General features: G+C 42.4%; 1 protein-coding gene across 4 annotated transcripts in view; it reads right to left on the bottom strand.

Annotated features, from left to right (window-relative positions):
* Positions 1-17380, bottom strand: part of ANKRD6 (ankyrin repeat domain 6) — a 128939-nt gene that overhangs the window by 38081 nt on the left and 73478 nt on the right. For all 4 annotated transcript variants that reach the window (XM_061623322.1, XM_061623321.1, XM_061623324.1 and 1 more), the window contains one exon: positions 15277-15541. In XM_061623322.1, the coding sequence (XP_061479306.1) occupies positions 15277-15396 (120 nt within the window). In that variant the 5' untranslated portion in view covers positions 15397-15541. The remainder of the gene's footprint in view (positions 1-15276; positions 15542-17380) is intronic.

The raw sequence follows: 17380 nt of genomic DNA, 5'->3' as shown, positions 1-17380 counted from the left end.
CAGTGCCAGACAGGCGATTTGCAAAAGTCAAGAAGATGCAGCTGAACCTTATCTGTTATCTCTTATTTGGTTCCTGAGATCAAAAGTCAGGAAAAGGGGGCATTGCACATCAGGACCCCTGGGTGGAACTGTCTAGCCCCTTTATCTTCAAAGGAGGGGATCACCGAAGGGGCACTTAGGATGTCTAGCCCCCCTTATCTTCAAAGGAGGTGATTACAGAAGGGGCACCCAGGATGGCTAATTGGCCCCCCTACCTGTTGACCACTAAACTCTGTAAAAATGAAGGATGATCCTTCAGTGGTTGTTCCCTATTAACATCTTCCGTGACTTGTCTAAGAATTCCAGTGAAAGCCATTGGGAACCAGGCTACTGTACAGTGAGTAGGAAATCTTAGGCTAGAAAGCTTTTGTTATGTTCTTTTGTCTGTATTGAACCTCTCCCCTTTGTTATTCTAATATATCTCGTGTAGCCTGACTGGGGGCAATTAACTTTAAGGAACCAAATGCTGCTCTCTTTTTATATATACTTTTTCTTTTCTTTTAAATAAACTACCCTTTTATAACTGATGTGTATTGCTTGAATTCTAAATTCAGTCTTTGATCCCTGGATGCTACTGATTACTGTTGATTAGTGTGGGTTAAAGCCCTAGGAACTCAGTTCTCTGAGGTCCTCTTTCTCAGAAAAAGGTGCTAAGAAAGAGGGGTGGTGGCAGTTCTACCGTGAAACTAATTCTGAAGAAGGGAGAGTTCACCTGGGAAGCAGAGACCCAAAGGAGTTGGGACTGTTCTCAGAAGCAAAGAACCCCCTTGGGGTGCTGAGGTCAAGGGACCCCAGGGGGGCAGTCTTTGACAGTAAAAACATACTTTTTTAAACAAAAAAAGGTTTAAAAAATTAAAAAGCAATTCCAACACAGATGCAGACTGGGATAAGGCTTAAAAGGCTTGTTGGAAGAGGAAGGTCTTCAGTAGGCGCCGAAAAGATAACGGAGATGGCGCCTGTCTAATATTTAAAGGGAGGGAATACCAAAGGGTAGGTGCCACTACATTAAAGGACCATTTTCTATGTTGTGCAGAACGGAGGACCTCCTGATAAGATGGCATCTGCAGGAGGCCCTCACCTGCAGAGCGTGCTGATCAATTGGGTATATAAGGAGTAAGACGGTCTTTCAGGTATCCTGGTCCCAAGCTGCATAGGGCTTTGTACACCAAAACTAGAACCTTGAACTTAGCCTGGTAGCTAATAGCAGCCAGTGCTATTCTTTCAGCAGCGGGGTGACATGTTGGCAATAGCCTGCCCCAGTGAGCAGTCTCACCGCTGCAGTTTGCACCAGCTGCAGCTTCCGGACCAACCTCAAGGGTAGCCCCACATAGAGTGCATTACAGTAATCCAGCCTGGAGGTTACCAGTGCATGGACAACAGTGGTCAGGCTATCCCGGTCCAGAAATGGCCACAGCTGTCCCGAAGCTGGTAAAAGGCACTCCTAGCCATTGAGGTCTCCTGGGCCTCTAGCGACAAAGATGGATCCAGAAGCACCCCCAGACTATGGACCTGCTCTTTCAGAGGGAGTATGACCCCATCCAAAGCAGGCAATTGACCAATTATCTGAACTCAGGAACCACCAACCCACAGAGCCTCCATCTTGCTAGGATTCAGACAGTTTATTGGCCCTCATCCAGCCCACCACCAAGTCCAGGCAGCAGTCCAGGGCTTGCAAGGCCTCTCTCAATTCAGATATTGCAGAAAATAGAGCTGGGTATTGTCAGTGCAATGCTGACACCTTGCCCTCCTAATGACCACTCCCAAGGGCTTCATATAGAAGTTAAACAGCATGGGGACAAGATGGTACCATGCGGCACTCCACAGCACAACTGTTAGGGGGCCGAAAGACAATCACCCAATGCTATTCTCTGAAAACAACCTTTGAGATAGGATCGGAACCACTGTAAAACCGTGCCTCCAATACCCATCTCACCAAGTTGGCCCAGAAGGATACCATGGTCAATGGTATCAAAAGCCGCCGAGGGATCAAGTGAGAATAACAGGGTTGCACTCCCCTCATCCTTCTCCTGATAAAGGTCATCCATCAGGGCAAGCAAGGCTGATTCAGTCCCATAACCAGGCCTGAACCCAGACGGGAGCAACTGTGTCAAGAGCCCGACACACCTCACTGTTCCACAGTGTGACAAGGGCTTCAACAAGGTCACCTGCTCTATCTACTGGGAACTCCCCGAGGGCATTCAGGAATCCAGTGCATTCCATTAGTCTCCGGGGGCAGACCATCTTAATCTATCCATCACTCATGCAGGGGAGGATCAGACCCATAAGTGTAAACTTCACCAGGAAGTGCTTTGACCATAACAATGGGGTGACATCCACACACCCTATTTCCAGACCACCCCTTCCTCCATCTGGAGCAAAAACCAAGTCGAGGGTCTGCCCTGAGCGTCGGCCCTATGACCTATCTATCAGATATCAATGGAAATTGTCCTGGAATTAAAAAGCAACAAGATTTAAGTTAAAACTTCTCAAGCAGAAGGTCAACATTTATTCAAAAGAATGCCTCCTCCCATATGAGTTCTCTCTCTCAACCAGGACTCTGCTTCAGATGACCTGGCTAAGTGATGTTAGCAAGGAGCCAGGCTTTTAAGCAGCAGCACCTTCACTGTAGAACTCCCAGTCCAATCAAGCAACAGGCAGCCTCTCCCACTTGGCTAAATTTTTTAATCTGATTCAAGTTTGTAATTGAATGTCATTGTGATCCCACTGTGATCTTTAATACATATCTGGACTAGTGGTATCTCTTTTATTCAATAGCATGACTTTGTTGTTTATGCAACTGGAAAGCAGCCTTTAGGGTTCTTTTGAAACCAAAATACGGTTCAACAAATGAACACACAAATACATATTGTGAACCTGTCTACTTCCTAATCAGTGAAACAAGAAAATTAATAGAGGGAGATACCTTAATTAGTTGATCTTCCCAAATTATCTTATATAATCTGGTTCTGAATTGCCTTCCAATAACAGAAGGGAGTATTTTAAAATACTCTTAAATGGCTTCATTCCATCTTGATTTTTTAAAAAATATATTGTAACTCTAATTGCTTTAACTGGTCTCTGCAGCATAACCTTTTCCCTCTCCCTACCCACCCCCTTTCAAAAAGCATCAGGCAATGTATGGTTATTAACAGATCTTAAATCCCACAAACAAAAAACTGTAGCTTTGATTATGCACCACATACACTGCCACATATACAAGTCTGATCCTATCCAAACAGGGCCTTTCGAAAGGCTCTTATTAAAGTAAGAGCTGGCTGAAACAAGAGGAGTACATTTCTTTTTATTCTTTCCTGGAAAATATCCAAGACTTCACACTACTTTCAGATAACTATGTGGTAAGATGGTTAAAGAGTCTCTAGGCAACATTAACACACACACACACACACACAGAGAGAGAGAGAGAGAGAGAGAACTTGAACTGATAAATGATTCTGAGATGCAAAATGTAGATCATAAATATGAATTCCAACAAGTGTAGGCATGCAGTTACTGACTGCAGTTTTTAACTCTCCTAGATCAGGGTGATTCATTTTTTTGCATGTTGTGGATCTCCCAACTGAACGCCTAACCAGGAGGTTAACGGAGGTGGAGTTGACTGGAAGCTGGGTGGACTGTCCACTTATCTGATAGGACCCAACCCATTTTGTTGTTTGTGTGAAACCCTGCTAGAAATCTCTCCCGTGATCAACCCACAAGCAATGGGTACAGCAGGGTTATTTATAACAGCATGAACTCACCATATCAGAGTGCATCATGATCGGTAAGTAGATTCTTCATGAAGATAGCAGTCCCACCCAGCACATTTAGTCTTGTGTTGCTGCATGATTTTATTTTCTAGGCCTCCCTGCCTATTTTATGCATAGTCTCCCAATGCTTTCTCCGTTGCCTATAATCAGATGAGCTGGAGGTAGTGTAGCTCTATCTTAAGAATCAGGATATAAAGTGAAAGGAAATGCCTCCAGGAAAAAGCTTGCTTGCTTATAAAAATACTTGTATACCAGTTTCATTAAAAGTATCAAAGCCGTTTACAGCAATTATAATACAATAAAAACACACAATAATTAAAACAAATCACCAGCTCACTATTACAGAAAATGCTTTTCTAATTGTCTGCATAAACCTGGAGGCAAAGAAAAGTTTTCAGCAAATGTCTGAAAGTTAATACAGAAGGTTCACACTGCGTCTCTATTGGAAGAGCATTCCACAGGAGTGGGCCAATGACACTGAAGGCTGGCTCCCTTGTTGATGTCAAGTGGGCTTCCTCAACTTGGGGGACAACTGGTGATGCTCCTACAGATGATCTCAGTGACTAAGCTGGGATATAAAGTTTCAAGCGGTCCCTGAAACAGCCTACATGATAGAGCTGTTGGAAGTGTTAGGGTACAACTCAGCTTGCAATGAAAGCTGATGTGTTTGCAAAAGAAAAAGTAGACAGAAAAAAGAACTTTCATACTCCTAGACTGTCCTTTCCCTTTTAATGTGATCTACCTTCCAGTGCTAGACTGATACTCTTAGGGTTACTGACCTCACTTCCTACTTCCTCTCCCTCTTCTTCCACTCCTCCCTTGGAGAGGAGACCTGTTTGGATCTCTTTTCTCTTGAAATGCAGGAGCAAGCATGCCTTGTTGCATCTCCTCTTTAGTTAGTCAGAACTAGGGATATTTCCTATCAACATGAATTTCCTTACAGTTGGTTGTTTTCTTAAAGCCAGAGTCTCAGTGTGATTGTATCCCAGGGTAAAGTGTGTTCCTTCAACAGAATTTTTGCTACAGTTCACCTTCTTGCCTGCATTCAACTCCAGTGCTAACAAGAACTTCACTGGCTTCACAAAGGACAGGTTTAAAGGTGTTTAATTTATGTATTGATCATTTGTATATCTAATATTTTGCAAAACTAGCCATTTTTTAATAGTATCTCCCCAATAGTGGTCCCATGTTAAGTTGTGGGAGCCTTATGTCACCAGAGTTAACATAACACTAACAAAAAAGCAGCACGTGGCAAATTAACATGGTTTTACTTCCAAGTCATGGCTTAAAAGTTAAATGAATAACAAAATCCTATTTTACTGGATTCTGAGGCACAACAAATATGCAGCACTGCCTGTCTGACATATATATCTGAGCGTTCTGCATCCATTGGCAGTCTTTACAACAACCTTGTAAGGTAGATCAGTAATATGCTCATATTGTACACAGGGCAACTATAGTTGAGAAATAATGCATTGGAAACCTCTAAACTGGGTTACTGAAATGCGCTCTATGTGGGATTGACCTTGAGCCTGGTCCAGAAGCTCCAGCTGGTGCAGAATGCAGTGCTGATAGAGGCAGACGGCCAACAGCATGTGACACCTCTATGAAAACATCTACACTGGTTGCCCATAAGCTACTGGGACAAGTTCAAGGCTCATGTGTTGATATAGAAAGCCCTAAACAATTTGGCTCCCAGATGCCTTCAAGACTACCTGAGCCCTTATACACCACTCTGATCACTGAAGTAATCCAGAGGAGTGCTGTTAGTTGTCCCCTGTATTACAGAGGCTCGATTGGCCTCAACTAGTGGTTGGGCATTTAGTGCCACCAGTACCATGCTGTGGAACACTCTTCTAGCAGAGATTCGGCAGACATCCTCACTTTTTACTTTCAGGAGTCTCATAAAGACTTTTTATGCCTATAGGCCTATGCAGTTGTTTAAATTTTTAATTGAGTAGCCAGTCTTTTTCATGATTGTTTTGTACTGCTTTAAAAGGTGTTTTATGTTGCAGTGTATACCACCCAAATATACAGATGGTTGCCCTAAACCAGCCTTCTTCAGCCTTGGGTTCCCAGATGTTATTTGACTACAACACTTAGGCTGGGTGGGGCTGATGGGAGTTGTAGTCCAAGAACGTCGAGAGATTCTAGGTCGAGAAGGCTGCCCTAGCCCACCTAATCGACTACTGACAGAAGCAAAATGAGAACCCTTCACAAACTCTTGTGATCTGCCATAAACCACACTGAAATAATACATTTGCTACAATTGCATGGCCCCTCCTTGTCCACAAAGCACAAAAGGTGCCTCTATTTTCTTTTTAGAGATCAGAGGCTTCAATTATCAGAAACTGAGGTCAAGAAGGGAGGGGATGGCACATAGCCAGCAATCTCAAATGAAGGAGCTGAGGTTGACAAAAAAAAGGAAGTAAACAGTGTTGTCTGCCTGTAGGGCCTAGATAGAGATTTATGTACTAGCACTAGCCAAGGGACCAGTGAGATGTCTTATCTAGTTGACAGGAACACTTTTGAGAAAAGGGAAAAGGTTTATGATAGATGGAAGAGAGGGAATGGGCGGGCATAACAGGTTAAAATAAAAGAGAGATAAAGTGAAAAGACTAATCTACATGATTGGACAATCTGATCTATTTCTATGTAAAAACAAGCAAGATCAAGTTCTTACATGTTCTAGGGATGCTTTAAGGGCTTGCTTTTCCTCAGTTGGTGTTGTGTCATACGTACAACATAGTAAAGAGACCGAAGTTCCTATGCCTCAGGGTGAATTTGTATTTGGGGATATATTGGGATTATCATTTTAATTTTTTTTAATGAGGTGACACACACCCCCGACACACACAAGCACATACACATTTTTATAAATGCTATTGCACAAACAACACACTGGTTGAATAAGGACAGAAATCTCTAGTTATATCTTATTGGCCGTGTGTGTGTGCGTGCACACGCATCTACATAATACATAAAGATATGGGGTTGTATTCAACTAAGTCCTACTCGGAGAAGGCCCAATGAAATTAATGAACCTAAATTAGTCATGTCCATTAACTTCAATGGGTCTACTCCCAGTAAGACTAACACTAAATACCACCCAGAAGAATTTTCTTACCATTATCTCTGTAAATTAGCCCACAGATCCATTACACACAAAAAAGGTATATGATCAAGAACCACATGCAGTTGACATGAGGTTCCCAACATCCTTTCTCCACAGCTGCAGAACATCACAGGACCCACCACTTCTCCTTGTACTTTTTCAGCTTCCTTTTCAGAGCAGGGAGGGGGAATTTATTTATCCTCCCCCCACCCTCACAAGGGCTTCCAATCTCCAGGCAGTCCTTTGTTGAAATATGTATATCACTTAACACATTTGTAGAAAGCATTTCCTTCTAGAGCTAATAGTCTTAAAGGTCATGGCGGGAAGGGGGGTGTATCTGGTGGCCCATTAATAATGCATGGTTGCAGAGAACTTCTGAGATACCGGTGCTGAGGCTGGTTCACATGAACACTATTGAGCTTCCTTTTGCCTCTGCATCTGTAAATATGTCCCCGTTTCTTCATGACATTGAGCATCTCCACACTAGCAATAGCCCCTGAGCACTGGCATGGAAACTACCAATGTGATTAAGCTTCTGTTAACCAGTGCTGAGGAAATGAGTGTTTCCCAATACTACATGTTGAGCCTTTCTGCATGTCACTGTCATGCATGGAGACTAGTACAAGCAGACTCTGCATAGTGATCATAATGTGTAGACTGGCCCTAATTCAGGGACAGATCCAACAACAATAGGCTTCAAGACAAGTTTAGGTTTATGTCTAAACTTGCAGGCAAATTTTTATAAAATATTTACGGGACTGTGTATACTTGAATTGCCTTTTTATTTATTTTTTAAGAAAACTTGTCTAGATTTATTGGCCTTTTGTCAAGACAAAGGAAAACAGAAACCTTTTTACAATTCTGGCAAGCTGAGGCAACTATATTATTAGCCTGTGAAAGACCACATGATTTCATTTTGTTGCTGCTTCAGTAAACAAGAATTCCAAAATGTTGTTTTCTTCCTTTCTATATAAAGGGTACGATGTGTACCAGCTTGAATTCAGCATGATTTGAATAAAAAGGAATTTACATTTAAAAATATTATACCCGCATGACTGATTCAGTGTTTCCTCAGAGGTTTATTTCTCTTTAGCCAGTGTATTTTTTTTTAAAGTAGCTAAAGAGTTCTATAGGACTCTGTTGGATCTGTAATCCAGATCTGAACAGAAAGTCATATATCCTCTCAGATATTAGCCCTCTTCAGGCATTCAAAAAGCGTATGTGAGGGCTCAACTGGGGGCGGGCACACATGCTGACTCTACCCCAGAGGTCCCTGAGCGTGGGCATTCTACCCTGACCTTACGGGGCTTTTGTTCACCTGAACATGATTAGAAGCCTCCTGCCAATCACAAACCAGGTGAATTTTCAGGCTTCTGCTCACCAGGAGACTTCTAAACATTTTCAGCCAAAAGCACTTAGAAGCCCCCTCAGATCTTCCTGGAGAAGGTGCACACACACACACCCCTTCCCAAGTCTGTGCAACAGGGCTAATGTTTTAAACCCATCATCCTGCTGAGCTGCCTCCAACCCTAGAATGAGCGTGGGTGGAAAAAGAACATTAGCAGCCTGTCAGTGAAATAATCTTAAACACTTTCTTCATCTATAAGCTTCAGAGAGGATGTGTCAGATGATGCTTCCAAGGTTCTGGAAGAGCAGGGTGAAAGGGGACAGCTGGGTACTGCCAAACTGAGGAAGGAAGGACTAGTGGGTAAGAAGACTTACTATAAAAGGGTTAAACTCTTACTAAACTGAGAAACACAAAAGTTATTTGATTAGGTAATGGCATTAGAACTTGTGCTTAGTTCAGATTGCCAGGGCCTGCATCAAGTATTCCTCCTAATCCACGGAAAGGGATTCTTCCATGCTGTACTCATATCCTTCCTGCTTAGAAGTACTGAATATAACAGAAGTTCTCCTTCAAATGCTATTAGTAAAGGAAGGGAAAACCTGGTCCCATAATAAGTGTGGTAATTAGAAAATCACTGCAGAACATCTGTGTAGCTATCAAATATATAGGCTTTCCAAAATTATGCCACATTTGAATAAAGACAGTCTTACAATCCAAGACTAAAATTCACTAATAGGCAAAAAAACCTTGCGGTTTAAGAACGTACCTATAGCCCACAGATATTTCTATCAAACTTTAAAAAGCAGGGAAATTGGGCAGCTATAGTGAATGCACCAGGGGGAGCAGGAGACCTGACCTACTCTCCGAGATATTGTATTGCCCTACAAATTTGTCAAAATGCAAACACAATTTGGGTTGGTCTTTCACAGTCCAATCCACTTGCTGTGTAGCTTGGAAGAATTTGGTAACATGTGCCTCTGAGCATATGGTGAGTGGTGGCAACACCTGCCATCTCCAAAGATGGAGAATTATATTTTTGTATGTTTGTTGGTGTTCTTCTTACTTTGCTTTCCTGTGTTACTAATGTTTCTACAGAGAATCTAAACCAGAAAATTCCCCCCCTCCTTATTCATCCCAGAAATCTGTGTCAAATGTATTTTTATTAATTTCAAAGCCTTTTTATTGGTCATTGTCATGTGCTGGTGAAGACAGCCATTTGTGTTTTATATTGGAGGTTATGTTCTATTTCTATTTTGTGTGCATTAACAGTTGAATCTGAAACTGCAGTTTGATGTAAAATCAGACTGATTACAATGTGTTGCTACTTAAGCAATGACTCTAGCTGTTGGAAAAAACCAAACTTGGCCTTCCCAAGATGCATGTTTTCAGCCTGCTATGTTTAAGCCACTTCATTTAAGGAAAGGTGGGCATTGTCAATTAAAACCATACAGCACACCTAGAAATTTGCTAGAATATATTTCACCTCCCACTGTTTTATCTTGTGCAAATTGAGACACTCCTGAGGTCCACTGGAGACTATTCTGCAGAAGTCAGTGCCATTATTCCACAATTATGTTTGGAGTTTTTTTAGTATAAATTTTGCAAAGAGTTGCTGCACTTCACATATTCACAGAAATAGAAACAAAAGAAAATTATTTCCTGTAGGAAACGTCACTAAAATTGCAAAGGAAATCAGACATATTCAAAGTGACCATCTGAACTATATCAACTGTCTTAATAATGTTGCTTCCTCCCTGCTAAAACAAGATCAGCACAGCACATGTCTTCTTTCTATTATCTGGGCTGATTGCAGGTGTTGCCACCACTCACCATATGCTCAGAGGCACATGTTACCAAGTTCTTCCAAGCTACACAGGAAGTGGATTGGACTGTGAAAGACCAACCCAAATTGTGTTTGCAGTTTGTAGGGTAGTACAATATCTCAGAGAGGAGGTCAGGTCTCCTGCTCCCCTGGTGCATTCACTATAGCTGCCCAATTTCCCTGCTTTTTAAAGTTTGATAGAAATATCTGTGGGCTATAGGTAGTTCTTAAACTGCATGGGTTTTGCCTATTAGTTAATTTCTCTGCTTTTTAATCAAGGAGGTAAGAAATGGAATCCTGTGCAAGTTTGCTGAGAATAGATTCATCATTTGCAAGCTTATTGAGTTCAGTGGGATTTACTCCCCTGCAATCATGCTTAGGATAGGTGAAAATGACCACAGGGGATGGGGAGGGAAGGAGGAGGAGGGAGGAAAGGAAACGCAGAGGGGAGGAGGGGGATTGGAGAAGGCAAGAGAGGGACGGGAGGGCAGGTTTGATCATTTGCATGTTTATTGAGTTCACTGGGATTTACTCCCATGCAATCATGCTTAGGATAGGTAAAACTGACGGGGGATGGAGGGAGGGAGGGCTGGAGTGGGTAGGGAAGAGAAAGAAGAAGGGAGGGGAGGAGGAAGGGAGAGGAGAGGGGAAGGAGGGGAAAGGCAGATCTGATAATTTGCATGCTTATTGAGTTCAATGGGATTTACTTCCATGCAATCATGGTTAGGATTGGTAAAACTGACCATGGGGGAAGAGGAGGGGGAGGGGAGATGAGAGGGAAGGAGAAAGGGTAGGGAGAGGGGAGTGGAAGGAGGGGGGTGGAAGGGAGAGGGGTGAAGGAAGGGGCAAAAGGGAGGTGATGGGAGAAAGGAGGAGGAGGAGGGCAGGTTTGATCATTTCAATGCTTATTGAGGTCAATGGGATTTACTCCTGTGCAATCATGTATACGATAGGTGAAACTGACCTGTGAGGGGGAGAGGGGGAGGGGAGGAGATTGGGTGGGTGGGCACTGGGTAGTGGGGAACCCCCTTTCCTTTCCAAAAGGAAAACTTTGTGAACAGTATCATTCTTTTTCAGCATTTCCCTCACCTTTTTATTCTACAGCAGGCACATGTAGCCTCCCACCCAAATTTAAACCAAAGCTGTCCCTGACCACATCCTCGCCAGACCTTTATTTCACTTTAGGCAGTCATGGCTTCTCCCAAAGGATCCTGGGAGGTGTAGCTAGTGAAGGGTGCTGAGAATTGCTAGGAGATGCCCTGTTCCGACACACAGAGCTTCAATCAGAACAGCTGACTGTTAAACCACTCTGGCCACTGGAACTCACTCAGGGGAACAGGAGTCTCCTCCCAGCACCCTTCACAAACTACACTTCCCAGGATTTTGGGGGGGAAACCATAACTGTCTAAAGTGAAATAAAGGTCTGATGTGGGTGTGGCCCCCTGATTAGCCAAGTCAAGCAGCTGTGAGTTTGGCTTTTAGAACACCGTCAGTTGATTCTTACTGAGCATGCCCGGGCTTATTATTGAGTTCAATGTAAAATTTCTTAAATTAATTAAAATTTAGCCAGACATTTTTTTAACTTTTAAACTGCAGAAGATGAAGGTCAGAGTATGGGGCAAGGTCAGTAACAGGATTACAGGTACTCAGTGAACATGGCTGATTTTTAATGAATCTGAAGAAATGATAACTCTGACAGAAAAAAGTCCAAAAGGGCTCTCTTTTTTCTCTCTTTTTACACTTTGAACTCTCGATTCTCTTTGACTGTTTTGTGTATCAACATGAAAATTTAGAGGCTTGTTAAGCAAGCATTTCCGAGTTCAGCACTGTAAGTTTTGTAAGATTTTGTTTTGAAATGAGCTTATGTGAAGCATCAGAATGGCATGGGGGGTATTTTCAATTTAACAATGCGGAATGTGAAAAATCCATGCTGGCTCTTGTGGCTGTATAAATTAAGGCATGAACCACTCCAATTTAAGCATTTCAATATCCCACCTATTTAAATGGGAAAATTAAGTGCATGATTCAGTCTCACCCACTGCAATCAATGTGAGCTTTGGCTGGATTATTTTTTCTGAGCTACAAATAACCAACAGTATAACAAGATGCAGCAATTTCTGCATGTACATGACATTTTTCTGTTTAATGTAGGTTACATCTATATCATAATCATCTCTCACACAGTTACTTGACGCTCAAACATGAAACTCTGACCGTTCTAAGGGTGTAGGCACCTCCTCAAAGAACTGGAAAGATGGTTTGTCTTCCTTGCTATTCATGTGAAATTGGCAGGGGCGCTGTACATTCTTCTAAGGACACGCTGACCTGCTATTGATATTTGGCTGGCTAGTAGCTCCAGATGAAGAGCACTCAGTTCCACCAGATCAATGCTTAGCCGTTTTGAGCACCTTAGTGTCAGGTGTGTAGTGTGCAGGTTCTCAACATCATTGGGAATCCATCCCCATTGGCTTTTCCTGGATTCAGGCATATGCAACCCCTACAGGGTGACAGGGTAGATTGAAATCTAGCAATCCCTGGAGAGGTACAATCCTTCCTGCTGGCAGACACTGCACCCTTGACAGGGGCAGGACCAGCACCAAGAGTCCCTTCTCCCTCAAGAATGATCTGAGTTTTGATTTGGCTCTGCCTCAGAGTGAATGAGAACTATCAACGAGGAGTCATTCTCAACTGATAGGGAAAGAGAGAGAGGGAGACTCATGTGAGCAATTTTATGCATACTGGCTACTCACATACACATTCTTAGCATGGCTGGTGCAATACACCAGGATGGCCACCTCCTAGGCATGGCTGCTACCTTCCAGGATCTCTGGGGACATTCTTGTCCCAAATAGCCACTATGTGAGGAAGGGGTCCTTTTGGCACCCATACTACAGTTTGGCCACCCATGCTATAGTGCTAAAAAGGCTTGAGTAACACTCAGCCTTGAACTTAAATTTCCCAACTGATAGCCCCCATTGTAAACAGGAACACAGGGCAGGAAAAGGGAGCTATTCCATCCCTTGATTTCTATATACCTGATGGTATTAGTTATTGTATACACAGTGATGTTCAACTTGTGACCAGACTACATGCCCATTTATGTGTGAGCGCCTCACCAAAGCACCAGGAGAACAGGTTCATCTTCCACGATGTACTTCCAGGTTTGCAAGGATTGTCCCTAGGCAAGCTGACTTCTGGAAGCTCCCTAACCCTTGCTACAATAGCAAAGTCTTACTCTGCCTCTATCCCTTTTGACCTTCAGACTGGTATGCCAACAAAAAGCTTGTTACAAGTATCAAAATCAGAAAGCTCAACGAGCAAGTGTAGCCAATCACTACTCCTTGATGAGTGTGCCTATATGATGCACATGTATACAAACACGTTTTTGCATGCATATTTTAGCTGTATATCTAATCAGCTTTAAGCATGCAGCTAAAAATGTAATATGTGAAGTGGCCCACAATCTCAAGGAACTGTTACGTAGAGTGCTAGGGTAGGGGAAGGATGAAGGAGAGAAACAGAAGTGAGGAAGCCAAGAATAGAGAGGAGGCCACTAATCAACCACTACTGAGGGCAAACAACATACAGTCAGAATTAAAGAGCAGGATGCCTCCAAATGTATTCTGAGCATAAAAATTTGTTTTTAGTATGAGAATTGAACTGAGTTCACAGTCCTTTCACAAAAAAAGTCCACTCCCGGACAAGCCAACCTTTTTTTTCATTTCAATAGCCTTTTTGTTATTGCCAGGGTTTAACAATTTAGAGTCATAAACCCTTGCCAGTCTACTGCAAATCACTCTTGAGATCTGCCAACAGATCCCCATCTCCCCTCTGCCCACCCATTTTAGATAGCAGCTGCTTTAGGTCCCAGATCATAAGTAGGGACATCAGAACAACTTTCCTCTTTCAACAAGCCTTCCAGGTGAAGATTTTTGTCCCAGTCAGTATCTGTATGGTAGAAATTGTTTTTTATGTATGCAATTGTTCTGTTTTTATATATGTAATTGTTTTCCATATGTTTTTATTGTATTGTAAAATGCCTTAAGGTGCTTCATAGCAAGCGGTTCATTAATAATAATAACAACAACAACTAAAGATCATTATCATCATCATTGGAAGCTACTTTATACAGTCAGGCAATTGGTCCATCTAGCTCAGTACTGTCTATTCTGACTGGTAGCAGCTTTCCAGGGTTCGGGAGAGAAGTCTTTCCCAATCCCTACCTAGTGATGTCAGGGACTGAACCTGGGCCCTTATGCACAAAAGTGCTATGACCCACCCCCAAGGGTTGTTTTGCTCAGGACAAAAGGAATTATCAGTGTGCAACTTTGCCTCCTTTTTCTAGCATTCTTTGCATGTCTTGACTCTAGTGGCGTCAAGAATGCAGCGCAAAAGCCTGCCATTAAAGACCAGCAACTTTCATTCTGCTCATTTTGGAACAGCAGCACGTGTTTAAACTGCTGGCTTCTGGCAGAATGGAGGAGAAGCAACTTGATTCCTAACTCCTTGGCTCCAAGGCAACATAAAATACAAAGATCCCCTTTCCTCATAGAGATATATATTCTGGTAGTTTCCATTTTTAAACATATATGGTTGGGAAACAATTTCATTTCAAACAATAGTTTGGTGAAACTTAGAAGCCTTTCAAAATGCTGGGTCAAAGTTTTCTAACCCTAATTCACACATACACACACACACACACCCCTTAAGCTGGAAAAACAATTAGGTTTACATGGTATATTAGAAGTATCCAGTGTGTTACTGGGCATTATAGGATGAACATTTTATCCACAGCCCTCTTCCCTAAAATATGTTATTTACAGCTGAAGTAACATTCCCCATTACAAACAAGACACTCTCCTCCCTTTTAAAGCATATGAAGTGTTGTTGTTTTTTCAGGCAGCTCCAGGGAAACACTGTTCAGCTCTGCACATTTATGAAGCTCTGTGCGTCTTCCTCTTGGAGAAGGAAAAATAGCAGAAATGGAAGGAAAATTATTTCGTATCTAAATGGTGTCTTATATAAATGCAACTGCCCAAGGGGAAAAAAACCAAACACTTTCGGCCACACCATTTCCAAGAACAATCACATTTTCAAAGCCAGAAGGACATTTATCAGAGAGAATGAAAGGTTTGGGAGTGGGGTTAGTTCTCAGCGAATTTGTAAGGAGTTTTTCTCTTGTTACCTTGGTAACGGCTACCTTGGCACCCTTGTTGATAAGCTGCACAACATTATCCACTTGCCCTTTGTATGCAGCTATGAGAAGGCGTTCTGAAAGCACGGCGACCACATCCTGCTGGCTCATGAATTAGGAGAGAATGGATTTCAGGAAAAGCTGTGGACAGGCACCTTCAGTCCAAAACAAAAGCTTCACATCAGTCCAACTGCAGTGCACAGAGGGACCCCAGTTTGGTGGAAGGCTGGATCCGTTGCTATGCCATCTTCTGCATCTATGGATGGGGGTGGGGAGAGACAAAACACACTATCAGTCACATCATGGAAAACAAAACAAAAAAGCAGCAATTGCTCCTCAAAAATTATTTGAAAAGCAGGAAGGAGCGGCAAAGAATACCTGAAGATTACAAAGGTTGAATTCTTGGGTTCCTACATGCATCACAGAGCATCTGGAAAAAACATACTTTTGGTACATCCTTCTACTATCCATTTGTTTAACAAGGCTAAAGACAGAATTACAATACGTATATGGTACTATAGATCTAACTCTACACCCCAGCAAATGAGTGAAACCTGAAGGAAGATGCTGCGCTGTTCGACAACCATCCGTCTTTCTCATCGTTCCAGGATGTGCACTTGTAAGCCTGCTCTCTCTCCACAGCCTTTTCATTAATGGATAGAAACACTACACCTCCTCCCGTATTGATATGCTCACTTTCACAAACCTCCACCACATGTAGGTATCAATCAATGATCCATCTCTAAACTTCTTCCAGTAGGAATCTTGTGGTTGTTAAGCATATTGTAAAAACTGACTTGTTCATGATCTCAGTCAGTGCAGCATTGTCAGGATGTGTTATCAGAGCATATTCTTTGGGAACAGCAATTAAAAAGCAAAAACTAAAGCCACTGGGGGATCACTAACAATGTGTATGGTCCAAAGCTATTCTGCTACGAGAGAGAGAGAGAGAGAGAGAGAGAATGAAAAAGAGATTTTAAAAATGTAATGATCAGGACAGATAAAATAATGAAGAGATTAGTGCACTTTTCTTATTCATCCACACAACACGTGACAAAATGAGTCTCTTATTTTGCCATGGGAAACACAAAGAGCCTTGTGAAAGGAGGGCCGTACCTGAGTGGAAGAGCATCTGCTTTGCATGCAGAAGGTCTGAGGTTCAATCCCTGGCATCGCCAGGTATGGCTGGGAGAGTCCCTTGCCTGAAAATCTGGAGAGCTACTGTTAGTAAGTATAGACAATACTGAGCTAAGTGGACTAATGATCAGACTCAGTTTAAGGCAGCTTCCTATGTTCAATTTGCATGAGAGACTACCTAACAAGCCGCCCTGGGCTCCTGCTGGGAGGAAGGGCGGGATATAAATCAAACAATAAATAAATAAATAAACAAGTTCACAGCTAATCAAATAGTGGAACCCAGATCCCCAAGGAATGTACCACACTGCCTCCCCAAAAGCCACAGTATATTAACTCAATTATTTATCTATTATATAAGCAGTTAAAGGGAGCAACTATTTATTTTTACATAAAATGTTAGTGACATTTTCGCACCTACCAAAAACATATTTATGCTCCCTGGTTATGCAGGTGCTTAATTTCAGTGGACTTGTTATGATTTTAATTCTTGATGGTTATATTTAAACATTTGTGTTCACCACCTTGAAATATGATGCGAAAAATGCTTCAGTGAATATTTTTTTCATAAATACTAGTGGAATTCCTGGAAATTCTCAAATTAATAGCAAAGCAGAAATAAGGACATCACATAACACCATAACCTACCTGCGGACAACTTGCAGCATGCATGCCATAAGTATTATGGACTGTATTTTGTGGAAGGTGTCATGCCTAGCCCTAATCTAGTACTTGATGCAGAGGCCTCAAAGGACAAACCAGACACCCCACAAGTCAAGGACCTTAAGGAACAGCAGGGTCCCTTGGAATCAGCACTGAGGATCCTCTTGGAGGGGGAGACCTACTGAAGAACCCCTGGAGCTATCAGAGGAAGTGGTGAAGGCACCACCAGTCCTTAAGAATACCAGCACCAAAAGGTCCAGACCAGCAGCTGTGATTAGGATGTAACCTAGGAGGCCAG

Source organism: Rhineura floridana, chromosome 4, assembly GCF_030035675.1.
Source record: "Rhineura floridana isolate rRhiFlo1 chromosome 4, rRhiFlo1.hap2, whole genome shotgun sequence".
NCBI classification, from domain to species: domain Eukaryota; kingdom Metazoa; phylum Chordata; class Lepidosauria; order Squamata; family Rhineuridae; genus Rhineura; species Rhineura floridana.
The sequence above is the reverse complement of the archived record's forward strand: the minus strand, read 5'-3'. Positions and strand labels throughout refer to the sequence as shown.